Here is a 17073-nt window from a genome sequence, read left to right as displayed (position 1 = left end):
TCCTATCTATCTCAGCCTTGAATATAATACATAATGTGAGAGTAAATGTGTCATCATTATTATAGGGTAGGTCAGGTGGCAGACAATTTGCACACAGCAAGCTCTAAAAATGGCACAATGATAACAACCAGATCATCTCTCCTTTTTAGTGACATCGCTTGAGAGAGAAATATTGGCCAGGACACCCGTGAGAACTCCCCTGCTCTTCATAGAAATAGTAGCTATGGGGATCTATTATGTTCACCTTTGATGGCACAAGGGCCTCGGTTTAACACCTCATCCAAAAAAAAAAGGCACCTCTGACTGTGCAGCACTGTCAGCACTGCAGTGGGAGCGTCCGTCTAGATTTTTGTGCTCAAGTCTCTGGAGTGGGGCTTGAACCCACAGCCTTCTGGCACCCGCTGAGTGATGGCAGAAACCTCCCCCTAGTGAGGTTGTAGCTAAGGTTAGGGCAGAGCAGAGAGACTTTTGCTGTGCCTTTAATCACGTTGTACAGCAACCAGTGAGTACTTTACATTGATGTTGAGTGTCTGGAATGGAAAGTGTCTTACTCCCCAGCATTAACATCCAACATCTTGCTGAACACAAAATTCAGACAAAAAGATTTTTTAAAAGTTTCAGAATGATGATTTTCAGAGATTTTCTCCTATTATTTTAAAAATTCATTCTCAGCTTATGGGCATCGCTGGCAAGGGCAGCATTTATTGCCCATCACTAATTGCCCTGGATGGAGAGGTGGTGATGAACCCCCTTCAGCCTGTGTGGTGAAAGTGCTCCTACTGTACTGTTAGGGAGGGAGTTCCAGGATTTAGACCCAGCGACAACAAAGTGATATAGTTCCAAGCAGATGGTGTGAGACTTAAAGGGGAACTCGCAGGCCCTTGTGATCCTGCTCTCCTTGTCCTTCAAGGCAATAGAGCCTTTCGATCTGGGAGGTGCTGTCGAAGGAGCCTTGGCAAGTTGACCAGCAAAAAAGACTCAAATGGCGACCTGGGGGGGTCACACAAATAGTTTCTGTATGCAGCAGTCACCAGCATGTACCTGTCATACCTGTAGGAATAACACGAGGATGTGGAGCAAAAGGGTAGGTTAGCCAGGAGATACAGGCCGGCTTCTCCCTTGAATCTGCTCTGTCGATCTTACTTCCCCTCAGCAGAACGGGATCAGCTCTGAGACATTTCCTGGCCATAGTTACCAAGTAAAGAGAGAGGAGGGAGAATCCAGTCTGAGGCAATATTTTAAAATTAGAGCAAGGCTATTTAGGAGTGTAATCTGGAACCTTTTTTTCCCACACAAGGGGAGTGGAAATCTATAACTTGCCCCTCAAAAAACCTATGCATGCTGAGGCTCACAGCTTTCAAGAGTGGGCATGATAGGTTTTTATTGGGTAAGCGAGTTGCAGAACCCAGGCTGGTGGGATGGTGGTTGAGGTACAGATCAACCATGATCTAATCAGATAGCAGAACAGGTGTGAGGGGCTGAATGGCCTCCACCAGTTGCTACTGGAGGCATCAAATGGGGATGTTGGATACACAGGATGGAAAGGAGGTGACAATTTCAATCAGCCATCAGCTGATAGTTGCTTCAAAAAAAAAGGATCAATAAACATAACCAGAAACCACAGGTCAGGGAGTTGAATTATAGTGGTAGAGAAAATATTTGAAATAATTTTGAGAGATCAAGAGAACAAATATGTTCTAAAGACAGAAATAAAAACAGTAAGTGCTGGAAAAACCCAGCAATTGGACGGCGCCAATGGAGAGGCAGAAACAGAGTTAGCGTTTCAAACCTGATATGACCTTTCTGTCTTGCGAAGAAAGGTCATATTGAACTCGAAACATTAACACCATTTGTCTCCACAGATGCTGCCAGGCCGGCTGAGTCTTTCCAGAACTTTCTGGTTTTATTTCAGACCTCCAGCATCTGCAGTGTTTTGATTTTATTTGTTTTAAAGACCGGACTGGTTACGGAGCAGTCTAGGTGGATTCAGGGAAGTTTGTTATTCCTGGTGCTGGTAGGGAAGGGAATGCGTATCATATTCTGTTTTTCTGACAATCTGATAGCTAATTTAAGGAGTGGGTGACTAGGGTACTTGAAAACTGGCTTAAACCAGGTCAGAGAAGGACCTTACAGCAAAAACATTTCAGACCGGAAAAAAATTAGGAGCAAAACATCGGATTGGTTTCATTTATTCTGTTTGAAGAGAATAGAGAGACAAGCAATCATCCTAAAATCTCTCATTCACAATCCAATTGCACTTAATCTGCTCTGCCATATATTTTGCCATCACCTGCAAACTCAGGGATATGTCTACAAAAGTTTTTTAGACTATAGCGATGAGAGAAAAGGGATACAATAAAGATTCCCTTTTCTCCCTTAAATTTTATGGCCAGGGATAATTAGTTCCCAGTCTCGCCCAGTTGATGCCATGTTGCATCACAGCTACAGCATGATATCTCATTATCATATGCACAGTGAGAAACCATTTAAGCCATTGCCCTTGTGTTTATTTGCTTGGAAATAAGAGCCAAGCAAATGCAAAGATGGATCTTGGCTGTTCCTGGACAAAATTATCCATGAGGTATTATGAAACGTAACTGAAGTAGTAATGGGATCTTGGCCATCGTGAAGATGGGTTGGTGCTTGGAGCATTGGGGGTTCAGCTCTCCTGCCAATACACGGTATTGGGGTGAATTCCAAGATGGGTAACAAAGTTGGACCCTCCGGTGAGGGGGCTGGGGTTTGGGGGGCGGAGGTTGCAAGTGGATATCCTGGTGCTATACCTGGGTGTACCAATCACCAGGACACACTGGGCAGGATTTTTAGCTCGGTGGGTAGGTGCGATTGGCGGGTCCGAGATCGGCAGGGGAACAGGCCGCTGACCACGACCGGCCCCCCGACTGCGATTTCACGCTGGCCAATTAACGGCCAGACAACGAAAAGCACACGCTGAACTGCTCAGCGCTGCCGGGGTGGGGGCGGGAGGAGGGTAGGCGCTGATGTAAGTGTGGGCGCAGGGGTTGGGGGGTGCGGAATGAAAGCTCCCTGAAGGCAGAGAGCAGCCTCTGGGAGCTGAAGACTTGAAAACAATTAAAGAAAGATTTTAAAATCAGGAGAAAAATTGTCCAAGCCTCACAATCAGTCACCAGAACATATACATGATCAAAATGCTGCCCGTAGATTTAAACATTTTTTAAAAATTTAATAACGGAAACCTCATCCCGCCCTTGGATGAGGTTTCATGAAAAATGCAAAGTCCGTCTGGCCCTTTCGCCTGTCCGCCGACCGTGAGGTTGGACGTCAACATAAAATTAAAGGCAATTGCGACTTTAATTACACTAATTGGCTTCTTAATTGTCGGCGGGTGTGCTCACGACTTTTGCGCGCATCCGCCCGCCGACTAAAACATTGCGTGAGCGCAGGATGACTTCAGGACGCTCGCCCGATGTCGTTTCGCATCCAATCGGGCCGGGCACACGCCCCACACACCGACCTAAAAATTCTGCCCGCTGACTACAGGAACGCAGCTATGGAGGGGAGGCACGCTCACAGAGGAGTCCTCCCAGTGTTCCGTCCACTTAACATTTCGTCAAGGTAGTCAGATATTAAACATTAGTGTGGAACCCAGTGCCGTGGAATTGCAGGATTGAAATAAAAGTCAAAAACTGTCCATTAAAACGTAACTTTAACATTTCTCAATGTATAGTGTTGAAGGCCCTACATTGGCCCAGGAATTCCATCTCACACGAGTGCTGTGAATTGGATTTTTTACCTCACTCTTTACGTTATATTACATTTGCGCCAGAAGTTGCTGTGAGCGTGAGCAGATGACAGCACAGTGAGACAGCATCGGGACTTCTGGGACCTCAGTGAGTGACGGGGCCATCAGTCACTCTCCACAGAGGAATAATGGAGAAGAAAAATGGGCAAATTAGAATCGAGTTCAATGCGAAAAGAGAAACAAATAGAGGGAAAGAAAGATTGGATCAAGGGAGGGCAAAAGCAGAAGGAAAGGCTAAATTTAAAAATTAAAGTAAAGCCTCTAGGGAAAGCTTACTACCTGGAGGAATCAGATGGCCACAGTTTCAATTGTTCCCTTTCTGGGCTGGAAAGGTTTGAGTTTCAAGTCAGGATCATAAATCATGTCATTAACAGGGCACAACATGGACAGGCCTAAAGGGCTGCTGTGAGGTTAATGCATATTAACGATGCCAAACCAGCAAATTCATTGCGCATGTTGGGGGGGAAGGCTCTTGGCAGATCGTCGTTTATTCTTTTTAATCGAGAGGCTAACAGCGCAAATCGTCCAGCAATTAGCGGCAAATCGCAACTCATAACATATCTCTTTCTCGCAATAAATTTCCGGAGGTATGTCTTGCATTCTAATAATGGTAGGAACCATCAAATGCTCATTCTTTTCCAGCAATTTCTGGCCCATTAGGTCTTTCACGGGAAAATAAGGACAGCGAAAGTGTTTCAGCTTTCAGCAGAGAACAGAATAAGGACTCTCCCCTACCTTGGAGTCTGCCACTTTGGTCAGTCCAAGTTCTTTCATGACCTGGTCAATCCTTTCATTCTTCTCCTTGTTGCGGATGCTCCTCGGTAAACGCAGTGCAGCGGAAAACTGGAAATTCTCTCTCACTGTCAGCGTTCCCATTACCACATCGTCCTGTCAAACGAAAAGATTTTTAAGAAATTAAGAAAACAGGCAGTGCATCGGTCAACCAAGACCAAGAAATCATTATTAGATCAAGCGAATGTTCAAATGACATCTGGAAAGATGACATTTCAATTGGATATCAAAGTGGCCATGATCTTATTGGATGAGGGACAGACATGAAGGGCTCAATGGCTTCCCTCCTGTTCCTATGTTCCTAGAAAGAAGGAGTAAAGAAAAGCGACTTGCATTTAGCACTTTTCACAAGTTCAGGATGTCCCAAAGCGCTTCACAGCCAATGAGGTACAATGAAGCTGAGTCATTGTTGCAGCCAATTTGTGCACAGTGAAATCCCACAAGCAGCAGTGATAATGACCAAATAATCTGTTTTAACTGATGTTGGCTGAAGGATAAATATTTGCCCAGGACACCAGGGTGAACTTCCTTGCTTTTCTTCCAATAATGCCTTGGGATCTTTTACGCCCGCCTGAGGGGACAGCTGGTAGCCTCAGGATAATGTCTTAACTGAAAGATGGATACCTCAGACTGTCCACTTTGAACCTAAAAAGAACAGATCAGAGAACTTGCTAAATGGTGAAAGGCTAGAAACAATGGAGGTCCAAAAAGACCTAGGGGTTCATGTACGCAGATCATTAAAAAATGACATGGACATGAAAATAGTCATAAAGGTGAATGAAAGACTGGCCTTCATATTTAGGGGGCTACAAAGGGTGTAGAAATTATGCTACCATGTTTGGTTTTTGGCTACCGCACCTTAGGAAGGAGATATTGGGGCTGTAGAGGGACTGCAGCGTCGATTTACCAGGATTATACATAAACACCACATGTTAAATTACAAGAGATTACACAGAGTAGAGTTGTATTCCTTGGAATTTATGAGGTCAAGGAGTGATTTGACCTAAGTTTTCAAGACATTAAGGTGAACGAATGGGGTAGGTAGAGAGAAACAATCTCCTCTGGTTGGGGAGATCAGGACTGGGGTACAAGGCATTTCCAGTGTGAAGTTTGGAAACATTTCGGCACACAAAGGGTGTCAGAACTTTGGAACTTCCTTTCGAAAAACAACAGTCGATGTTGGGTCAGTTATTAATTTTAAATCTGAAGTTGATAGATTTTTGTTAAGCATAGGTGTTAAGAGATATGGAGTGAAGGCAGGAAAATGAAGTTAGGTCACAGATCAACCAGGATTTCTCTGAGCAGCAGAACAGGCTTAAGGCTTAAACTCCAGTTCTGGTGCAGCACTTGCTCAGTACTGACCCTCCGGCAGTGCAGCACTCCCTCAATACTGCACTGGGAGTGTCAGCCTAAATTATGCAGTTAAGCCTATGGAGTGGGACTTGGGCACACAACCTTCTGACCCAGAGGCGAGAGTGCTACCACCCCAAGGCAATACGCAGGGAAATGAGTTAAGTGTCTGAAAAAGGTATATTAAAATATATGTATCTAAGACTGAACATTCAACACTACATTTCCTTTATTTTGACTCCTTGAATCTCCTTAAGAATTTGGGATGGAAATCTAAAGGGGCTTCTTGTTTACCAGAATAAAATGATTGATGTGCACTGTACAAGGGGGTTGGAGGGGAGGAGCGGGGAAGGAGTCACAATGAGCCCTGCTCATATCCGCATCATTGTCCGTGTGCAGAAACTTCCAGGATAGCAAATTAGGGGTTTAAATTCTGGCCAATTTACACAGCAGAGGTCAACGCTACATAGTAAAATGATGAGGGGAGCTTTACTTCAAGTAATGGGCAGTGCATAGTTGTACAAAGTAAGCACCCCTTTAAATGCTCACAGTTATGCCAATCAACTAGCCAATATGGAGAAGACTACAACTGTCTTGAGGAGGTCTTGTGATGCTGCGGATAGTGTCCCTGCCTCTGAGCCAGAAGCTCTGGGTTCAAGTCCCACTCCAGGTCTTGATGACCAAGGAAGGTGAGTTCATAACACGGTCAAAAAGGTTGATTATCAGCTTGTAAATCCTTCCAACACTCGCCAATGGCAGGTGGTGAGAGCAGGAGAGATTCCTTTTGAAAAACAGCAGTCGATGTTGGGTCAATTATTAATTTTAAATCTGAAGTTGATAGATTTTTGTTAAGCAAAGGTGTTAAGGGATATGGAAAGGAAGTTGGAGACTCTACCATCGCTATCTATAGCTCCGGACTGCAACATGCATGGAAAAGTGCATGTTACCACAGCAACTCGGACTCCCTGAGTGAACTGTAACATTAGCACCACCACCACAATTGTCTTCTAGCAGCTGCATCAATACACAAAACATTATTGTTGTCTGTTGTTAGATAATTTGGTCATCAGAAAGTGTTGCCGGAGCAACCAATCATAATCATATGCTTCATCAATGACCCCGTCTTGTGGTCCTGCAGGAGAAGCAGGTCATTTAAAGTTGAGTGCCTGATTTCTGACCCCTGTCAAGCTACAAACAACATAGCTGGATGTGCTTGAGGGGAACCTCAAAAACAATCAGGGCCGTGGTGCAGGATCTTCTAAACGCCAAAATGCCTCGAGTATCTCTTTCAGAACGTGCAGCAATTGAATTCTCACCTGTACAACATAACCAGAGATATACTTGAAGTTAGGAGGCTGCGGAGCACCGTCAATGAGCACTTGTCCTTCCAAACCAGAAGGATCCTTCCTCGCAGCCAAAATGTCAAGTAACCTGGGGAGTAATATTCAGTAATCATTAATTAATAGGCGTTAGCCCTGCATACAGGAGAGAATCAGGATATTAAAAGATAAGAAATTGCAGTGGGAGTAGACCCTTCGGCCCCGCAATCCTGCTCCACCGTTCATAAAGATCATGCCTGATCTTCTACCTACTACTCCACTTTTCCACCCCATGCCCATTTCCATCGGTTTCCTTAGTTACCAAAAAGAGAGCAAATATTACATTCAGGTGAACCAGGAGGGGTTAGGAAGCAGGAAATACTTCAGTGGGGGAAGGAAATTCGTGGGGTGGGGGGGGGGGATTTTATGCAGGCGCCAGGGGCCTGGGCCACAGGCTGGAGAGCCGGCGAGAGACCTGTGTTACCCCCTCCGGGAAGGCCAGCTGGTGTAAGTGCCATTCGGGCAATTAAGTGGCCACTGGCAGGCCTCCCCCAGGATCAAGGACCCCGGAGGCATAAATCCCACCCACCACGAGTTGCTGGCCAATCAGAGCCGGGAGCTCATTTGCTCACCAACATGGCAAGGGAGGCAGTAGCTTCTGCCAGTGGCCCATCTCATCAGAAAGTTGCAGCTCCCCCTTCAATCCTGCACTGACAATGTCCACCTGGATTTTGTGCTCAAGTTTCTAGAGCAGAACACGAACTCGCAGCCTTCTGACTCAAAAGAGAGGATGCTACCCACTAAGCCAAGGCTGACACAACACACTGAGCAGCTGAGAGATGTAAAACTGAGATAGTACAGGAAACAGGCCGCAGGATTGTGTATGAACTATGTTCACAGAGGGTGGAAGATGGGAGCCTGGCCAAGAGAGCATTGCAATAGTCGATTCTGGGGACGATAATAACATGAGTGAGGGATTCAGCAGTAAATGGGTTGAGGCAGGAGTGAAAGTGGAAGTAGGCAGTCATCATGATGGATTGAATATGGGGCTGGAAGCTCAGCTCAGGAAGGATATGTGGAGATCCTGCAATCCTTGGTGAGAATGACTTCAAATGCACAGAACCAGATTACACTTGGTTTCAAATCCAGAATAAAATTTGGCAAAAGAATCCGTGCCAACTAATAACTGGGATCTACTGGAGAAAAAGGATTTGGGTTACTGAACCCAAGTAGCAGCTATTAAAATAATGTAGCATTAGCTGTAATCGGACATATTAATCTCACTGTTTGAGAAAATATTGGTAGTAACTTACCAACCATCAGTATACCTGCAGTCTCCTTCGGCTATAAATTAATGCCCAATTTTATCCTCAACAATCTTATTGCATCTTCTTTATGGACAAATACGGCAAAAAAGATCATAGAATTCCAACCTGACAATGGTACGGCCATTTACAATACTGACTCCACCCTCTAACCACATCAATTACTCTCAACACCCCCCTAAAGCATTGCAGCAAAGTCCATGCCTGTGTGGTTAGTCCCTAATTATCATAATCACAGCACATTCTAAATTTCCTCTCCTTGTCCGCAGGAACTTGTTAAGTTTCCTTTCCAAGGCCCGGGGAGGCGATGGCCGAGTGGGTACTGTCGCTGGACTAGTAATCCAGAGAGCTAGGGTAATGCTGGGGAACCCGGGTTTGAATCTCACCATGGCAGATGGTGGAATTTGAATTTTTTTTAAAATCTGGAATTAAAAGTCTAATGATGACCATGAAGCATTTGCTACAATCTTCAGCCAGAAGTGCCGAGTGGATGATCCATCTCGGCCTCCTCCGGAGGTCCCCAGCATCACAGATGCCAGTCTTCAGGCAATTTAATTCACTCCACATGATAGCAAGAAACGGCTGAAGGCACTGGATACTGCAAAGGCTATGGGCCCTGACAATATTCCAGCAACAGTACTGAACTCTAGAACTTGCTGCACCCCTAGCTAAGCTGTTCCAGTACAGCTACAACACTGGCATCTACCCAGCTATGTAGAAAATCGCCCAGCTATGTCCTGTACGCAAAAAGCAGGACAAGTCAAATTACCGCCCCATTAGTCTACTCTCGATCATCAGTAGAAGTAAAGGAAGGGGTCATCAACAGTGCTATCAAGTGGCACTTGCTTAGCTATAACCTGCTCACTGATGCCCAGTTTGGGTTCTGCCAGGGTCACTCAGCTTCTAACCTCATTACAGCCTTTGTTCAAACATGGACAAAAGAGCTGAACTCCCAAGCTGAGGTGAGGATGACTGCCCTCGACATCAAGGCTGCATTTGACAGAGTGTAGCATTAAGGAGCCCTAGCAAAACTGGTGTCAATGGGAATCAGGGGGAAAACTCTCCGCTGGTTGGAGTCATACCTAGCACAAAGGAAGATGGTTGTGGTTGTCGGAGGTCAGTCATCTCAGCTCCAGGACATCGCTGCAGGAGTTCCTCAGGGTAGTGTCCTCGGCCCAACCATCTTCAGCTGCTTCATCAGTGACCTTCCTTCCATCATAAGGTCAGAAGTGGGGATGTTCGTTGATGATTGCACAATGTTCAGCACCTCCTCAGATACTGCAACAGTCCATGTCCAAATGCAGCAAAACCTGGACAATATCCAGGCTTAGGCTGACAAGTGGCAAGTAACATTCACGCCACACAAGTGTCAGGCAATGACCATCTCCAACAAGAGAGAATCCAACCATCGCCCCTTGATGTTCAATGGCACTTTCATCATTGAATCCCCCACTATCAACATCCAGGGGGGTTACCATTGACCAGAAACTGAACTGGACTAGCCATATAAATACTGTGGCTACAAGAGCAGGTCAGAGGCTAGGAATCGTGCAATGAGCAGCTCATCACCTGACTCCCCAAAGCCTGTCCACCATCTACAAGGCACAAGTCAGGAGTGTGATGGAATACTCCCCACTTGCCTGGATGAGTGCAGCTCCCACAATACTCAAGAAGCTTGACACTGTCCAGGACAAAGCAGCCCACTTGATTGACAGCACATCCACAAACATTCACTCCCTCCACCACCGACACACAGTAGCAGCAGTGTGTACCATCTACAAGATGCACTGAAGGGACTCCCCAAGGCTCCTTCAACAACACCTTCCAAACCCATGACCACTACCATCTAGAAGGACAAGGGCAGCAGATAGATGGGAACACCACCACCTGGAAGTTCTCCTCCAAGTCACTCACCATCCTGACTTGGAAATATATCGCCGTTCCTTCACTGTCGCTGGATCAAAATCCTGGAACTCCCTCCCCAACAGCACTGTGGGTATACCTACACCACGTGGACTCCAACGGTTTAAGAAAGTGGCTCACCACCACCTTCTCAAGGGCAATTAGGGGAACGAGGCACCTTGACCTCCAGCCAGGTGCCCCTTCTCTTCAAGGAGTCAGGGAGAGGCCATTGAGCACCCATGGGGAGGGTGAGCATCAGCCAAACACCTCAGGGGTCTCTGCTCAGGACACCCCAAAGGTGTCCAGCCACTCAGAATCCCCTCTGCCTGTGACCCCATCCACTCCAGCTGCTCAGACCAAGGACGGGTGCATCTGCCCCTGAGCAGGTGACCCTTATCATGCCGGGGCCCTCCAGGCCTCAGGCCACCAGAGGACGTCTGCCAAGGTCATCACAGACATCAGGATGAAGCAGTCAGCAGGCTGCCTCCTGTTGGGAAGTCGTGGCTGCACCCAGACTGCACCCAGTGGTAGGGTTAGGAAAATTAAGAAATTTTGATTCCACTTTTGGGTCATGGGTGTGCAACCACTGTAAAAACATTGCACATTTGTTAATACATTTAATGTTAATGTGAATGGTTTGGTTAACTGAAGGCGTTGCGATTATTTACATATTTATCCTCTTATTGCCGAGGTTTAGCCATCCTCCCACTCAGTGATAATCCCTTTGTGAGATTCACATTCATGTGACATCAACCTCACCTGAAGATAGTTTCCGGACCCTTGTGTGATGTCAGGGAGATGTGTTGAAACTTTTATTGGAAGTGAGTGATTAAAGCATTTGTAACCTTTCCCCTTATGACACTATTCTGTGAGGGCAGCTCAGCAGCCTTGAAGGATTAGCGGCAGTTGTGTCTCCTCAGTGCAGTGCCAAAGGGCAAGGCCTGAACGGGAGGATGATATCCCCAACCATGTCCTCATCTCACTGGCCGCTGCCAGTTTCTCACTAATGTAGTGACGACTGCATCAAGTCAGTGGACTTGAGCTCTTGAGTGGACTCAGGATCTTGGCTTTTGTGTCGACTTTCACTCCCCGGAGTGACCACATGCAGGGTGCTCTGCTGGCCTTCTTAGAGGTCCTGGCCTGGTGAATTATGAGGAATGAAGGTGCAAGTCCGAATGCTGAACTTGCTCTCGATGTGACTGGTTGCACATCCCTTTCTACAGTAAGGGACAGGAGGAATGTGGCCATTTCCCGTTACCTTCACCTTACTCCTCCTGGAATCTGGTGAATTAAAGTGACACAGGTACATCTTCCACATTGTGCTTCCTCGATGGCTTCGTCCCGTGGGAGCTGACCCTCATCACCCTCTTCAGGTTCCTGGCCCTCTTCATCCTCGAGGAGCTCTAATCCTCCTCCATTTCTCCCTCTGGCAAGGGATCACCCCTTTGAAGTGCCAGGTTGTGAAGGGCACAATATACAGCGATGATGCAGGAGACCCTTTCTGGAGTGCACTGCAGAGCATCACCTGAGCGGTCTAAACATCAGAAGCGCATCTTCAGTATGCTAATGGTCTTCTCGATTATGGACCGCGAGGAGCTATGAGCTGCATTGTACCTGTCCTCCGAGGCACTCTGAGGCTGACGCACAGATGTCATGAACCATCATTTGAGCAGTTTCCCCTTATCCCCAAGCAGCCATCCCTGTAGACGCTCAGGCCCTTCGAATATGTGAGGCGCCTGGGAATGACTCGGGATGTATGAGTCATGGTAACTCCCAGGGTACCTGGCACAAACGTGCATGATGTGCTTCCGATGTTCGCAGACCAGTTGAAAATTGATGGAATGAAACCCTTTACGGTTGATAAACATTAGCGGCTGCTGCCATGGAGTCCTCAGAGCCACATGGGTGCAGCCAATTGCACCCTGGACTCTAGGGAAGCCAAAAATAGCTGCAAACCCATTGAATCTAGCAGCCTGGCTATCTTCATCAAGTGTAAACCTCACATATTGATGAGCCTTGCTGTATAGGGCATCTGTGGCCTCCTTGATGTATCTATGTGTGGTGGCGGACTGTGAGATGTTGCACAGCTCTCCTGTGGATCCCTCGAATGATCTGCAGGCAAATAAATTGAGCACGGCGGTGACCTTCAGGCCACTGGCAGGGGATAGTTACCAACTCCATGGGGCATTAGTCCCTCACAAAGAATGTGGCAGATGTGATCCCCTTGTGTTCCAATGGCAAATTTCTCAAGGAAGTCTCCCTACTTTCTCTCAGCTTTGACTCAATTTCAATCTTGTGGCTCCAAGAAGTTTGAGGGCGCCCCCAGAACGGGCCACTTTGTCCAGCAGTGCACTCCTCCCACACTGCCTTTGACCCCTCCCGTACAGATTCCTTTCTAGTCTCGGTTTTAAATTGCACCATTACTTTGTGTGCGGAAGTGGCTCTTCACTGTTATTTCGAGACCAGCTTCGACCCTCCCCCTGTCTGTGTTCAGCTCCCTCCGTTTTTACCTGGAACCTCACGATGTGAAGGTAGAGCTCCCTCCTGTTATTCTCCAGCCTCCCCCAGTGATACTGGATCCCATTGTTGTCGTGGTCCCCTCCTCCCCGAACCCATCACTGTTGATGTGTCCATGCCCCACGTGGACCTCACCTTTCCCCATCTAGATGCTGTGTCCACGGTCACCTTCAGAGGAGACCCGCGATTCCCCACTTCACCAAAAGAGCTTCCAATGACCCCCCCCCACCCTTTATTATGGTTACCCCATGTACAGGCTGCTGATGCCTCCCATAATCATGACCATCCCACATGTAGCCCAGTACAGAGCCAGACAAACCCACGGGCACTGACTGGGAAAAAGCCCTGCACACCAAGCTGTGCCTTATCCCAATTGAGCACACAGGCCCTGCCCCTCCCTGGAGTGGGAGTACAACGTGCTTGCCATGCATTTCCCTGTAGCATGGCCTGCTGCACCCAGGACAGTCTCTACTATCTCACTCCTGACTGTGAGGTCCACAGAGCCCAAGGTCTGAATCTACTCCCTCAGTCCGGACTGTGAGCCCCAGGAGCGACTGTACTCTCTCAGTCTGACCTGTTGGCCACAGACCGTGGAGTTTGACTTTCAATGAGTTCCCCAGTGCCCTCGTGACTGATCAGCCCACTGTCTCCCTCCCCACCACAAGGCCCCCCCCACCCCACCCGGCTCCCCCCTTCATGAGTCTGTGTGACCCGTCCCTCTTGCCCTACACTAAAACACTCACCTGCTCCCTATTCCGGAGTCTGTGTGCATCCCCTCCCATTTATACATGTGGTATCCCACCCACCCCTTTGTGTGTCAGCGTTTCAGTTTCCCTCATCAGGCTCCAGCTTCCCTCGGCAGCCACTGTTCCCCCTCCTCCCACCCCTTTCCAACGCCTTCCTGTCCCTTTGACCCCATGTGTCCATCATCTACCCCTTCCAATGCCTTCCTGCGTGTCCATCATCCTTTTCTCCCTCCTCCCCTGCACTCACCTCCAAGTCACGAGTGAAGTGAGGTCTGAACGCTACATGCCACTCTTTTTCAAATGTGAATCAGATCAGTGTGAATTCCTGCTGCAATGATATAAGATTGGAAGGTGCCAAGTAACTCTGGTGAAAAGCATATTTAATGAGCACTCACGAGATGGTAATGAATGCAAGTGACGTTCAGGTCACTAGTCAGACGAATACCTGGTCCGCCAACAACCCACCTTTAAAGAGTTGTCAGGAGAATTACAAATTGCTTTTACGCTGGTGGGAACTCAATTCTTTTGCCTGTCTCCAGATGCTCTGCTCAAGCCTGCCACGAAACCCGCCGCGGGCAGGATGGGGAAAATTCCGCCCTTTGTCTCTAGTTTTTCGTTCTGTAGAAGATTGAACCTCCATTAGAGCAAAAGAACTAACTGCAGGCGTAGACCATACGGACTGCTCCACTGTTCAATGCGATCATGGCTGATCTTCGGTGTCAATTACATTTTCCTGCCCGCACCCCATATCCTTTTTCTCTGAGACCAAACATCTGTCTATCTCAGCCTTATTTATACTCAACAACCACAACCCTGTAGGGTAAAGAATTCCAAAGATTCACAACCCTTTGAGTGAAGTAATTTCTCCTAATCTCAGTTCTAAATGAATGGCCCCTATTCTGAGACTATGCCCCTATGTTCAAGATTCCCCAAACAGTGGAAACAACCTCTCAGTATCCACCCTTCAAGCCCCTTCAGAATCTTGTATGTTTCAATGAGATTACCTCTCATTCTTCTAAACTCCAGAGAATACAGCCACAATTTCCTCAGTCTCTTATCACACTTTCCCAAATTATATTCCAACTGCCTTCTTGTTTCTCATTCACTTAATTGGTCTGTATCTCTTTGCAGCCTCTTTGTGTCCTCCTCACAGCTTACATTCCCAGCTAACTTTGTATTGTCGGCAAACTTAGATACATTACGCTCAGTCTCTTCATCTAAGTCTTAGTCATACAGATTGTAAATAGCTAAAGCACTGATCCTTGCAGCACTCTACTTGCAGCCTACCAACTTGAAAATGCCTCATTTATCACTGCCCTCTGCTTCCTATTTATTAACCAATCCTCTATTCATGGTAATATATTACCCCCATTCCATCGGCCCTTATCTTGTGTATTAACCTTTTGTGTGGCACCTTATCAAATGTCTTTTGGAAATTGAAGTATACAACTTTATCAACCCTTTATCAATCCTGAATAAACTCTAACAAATTTGTCAAACACGATCTGCCTTTCATATACCCATTTTGACTTTGTCTGATAATACTATATTTTTTTAAGTGCATTGTTAAGACTTCCTTAATAATGGAATCCAGCATTTTCCTGGTGACTGATGTCAGGCTAACTGGCCTGTAGTTCTCCATTTTCTCTCTCCTTTCTTTCTTGAATATAGTGTTGCTACATTTGCTAACTTCCAATCTGCCGGCACCAACTAGAGTCTAAAGAAGTTTGAAAAATCATAACCAGTGCATCCACTATCTCTAGAGCTAGAACCCTAGTATGTAGGCCATCAGGTCCTGGGGATTTGTCAGCATTTTGTTCCTTAAACTACTCCAATACTTGTACTCTGTTCATGTTAATTATTTTGAGTTTCTCTTTTTAGCCCTTTGGTTACCCCTCTAATTCTGGTATATAATTGTGTCTTCCATTGTGAAGACAGACAAAAATATTTGTTCAACATCTTTGCAATTTCCTCCTTCCCCATGGCAAGTTTCTCCTGTCTCTGCACTGACAGCAATAAGCTCAATGGCCTCCTTCTGTGCTGTATGAATCTAAAATAGGACCCTCAGTTCTACCATCCCTATTCATAACCTAGTCAAATAGGATAGCCCAACATTTCAAAACCTCAATAATATAACCTTACAGTGCTGGGTTACTTCCACACCGTTACCTCTGGAGTCCCCCAAGGACCTATCAGCGGCCCCCTCCTATTTCTCATCCACATCTATCCTTTAGCAACATCATCCAAAAACATAGCATCAGTTTCCACATGTGTGCTGACACCCAGCTCTACCCCTCCACCACCTCTCTCAACTCCTCGCTAATAAGTCCAATAATGAATTCAGGAGAAGCTTTTTTACTTACAGGTTGGTGAGATGTGGAACACAGGAACAGGAAGGGGCCATTCTGCCCCTTGAGCTTGTTCCGCCATTCAATTAGATCATGACTGACCTGTATCTTACTCAATCTATCCTCCCGGCTCCATAATCCTTAATATGCTTGCCCAACAAGAATCTATCAATCGCAGTTATGAAAGTTTCATTTGGCCACCAGCCTAGACAGCTTTTTTGAGGGAGTTTATTTCCGCTACTTCTTGTGTTAATCCTACTGCCAGATGAAGGGATGAAGGAGAATATCATAGATGCATTTAAGGAGAATCTAAAGGAGCAAATGAGGGAAAAGGAATAGAAGGATGTGCTGAAAGATTGAGATGAAGAGGGTGGGAGGAGGTTTGTCTGGAACATAATCACTAAGGTAGCCTTTTGAGCAATGGGGGCTTTTCATTGCGATCGATACAATGCAATTCTATGTAACTGAAACTCACGAAGATTTTCCACTTCCTGTGGGACCCAGGATAGCGTTCATTCCAGGTCTCATGATGCCACTACAAAATAAAACACAGGAAACAAAGGTCATGTAAATATTGGGAACCTCACACAAGATTGTCTTTGGAAAAACAGTAGCCGAATTAGTGTGTCAGAAATAAATTATGTAGTTTATGAGACTTGTATCTGTGAAAGGTACACAACAGAATACACACATTTACCATGAAGGAAAAGAAAATATATACACACAGAAAAGTTATATTAGCTGAAGAGATACCAGAACTGAGATTTTAAGAAAGAATAAAAGTGATTTCTTATCTCAGTAATCTCCTCCAGGCCAACAAGCCTGTGCAATCTCTGGCCTTCTTCAGTTCTGTCCTCTTGCACCTCTGTATGTGGAGGCTGAGATCCCCTTCCATCAACTGCCCCACCTTCCCATGCCCCTCCTGTCCCAACGCCAACTAACTGCTGGGCAACGTCCCCATGAATCCCCAGCTGCAGCTTTGTGATGGGTGGG

General features: G+C 46.4%; 1 protein-coding gene across 1 annotated transcript in view; it reads right to left on the bottom strand.

The window, feature by feature from the left end:
- abcg2a (ATP-binding cassette, sub-family G (WHITE), member 2a) overlaps positions 1 to 16615 on the bottom strand; it is a 43480-nt gene extending 26865 nt beyond the window's left edge. The window contains exons 1-3 of the mRNA XM_078562594.1: positions 16556 to 16615; positions 7240 to 7354; positions 4517 to 4669 (exon numbers count right to left, since the gene is read on the bottom strand). Of these exons, the coding sequence (XP_078418720.1) occupies positions 4517 to 4669; positions 7240 to 7354; positions 16556 to 16608 (321 nt within the window). The 5' untranslated portion in view covers positions 16609 to 16615. The remainder of the gene's footprint in view (positions 1 to 4516; positions 4670 to 7239; positions 7355 to 16555) is intronic.
- Positions 16616 to 17073: the final 458 nt, after the last annotated feature.

Source organism: Cetorhinus maximus, chromosome 1 (genome assembly GCF_964194155.1).
Source record: "Cetorhinus maximus chromosome 1, sCetMax3.hap1.1, whole genome shotgun sequence".
NCBI lineage: Eukaryota > Metazoa > Chordata > Chondrichthyes > Lamniformes > Cetorhinidae > Cetorhinus > Cetorhinus maximus.
Note: the sequence above shows the minus strand (reverse complement) of the source record. Positions and strands in the feature narration are given on the sequence as shown.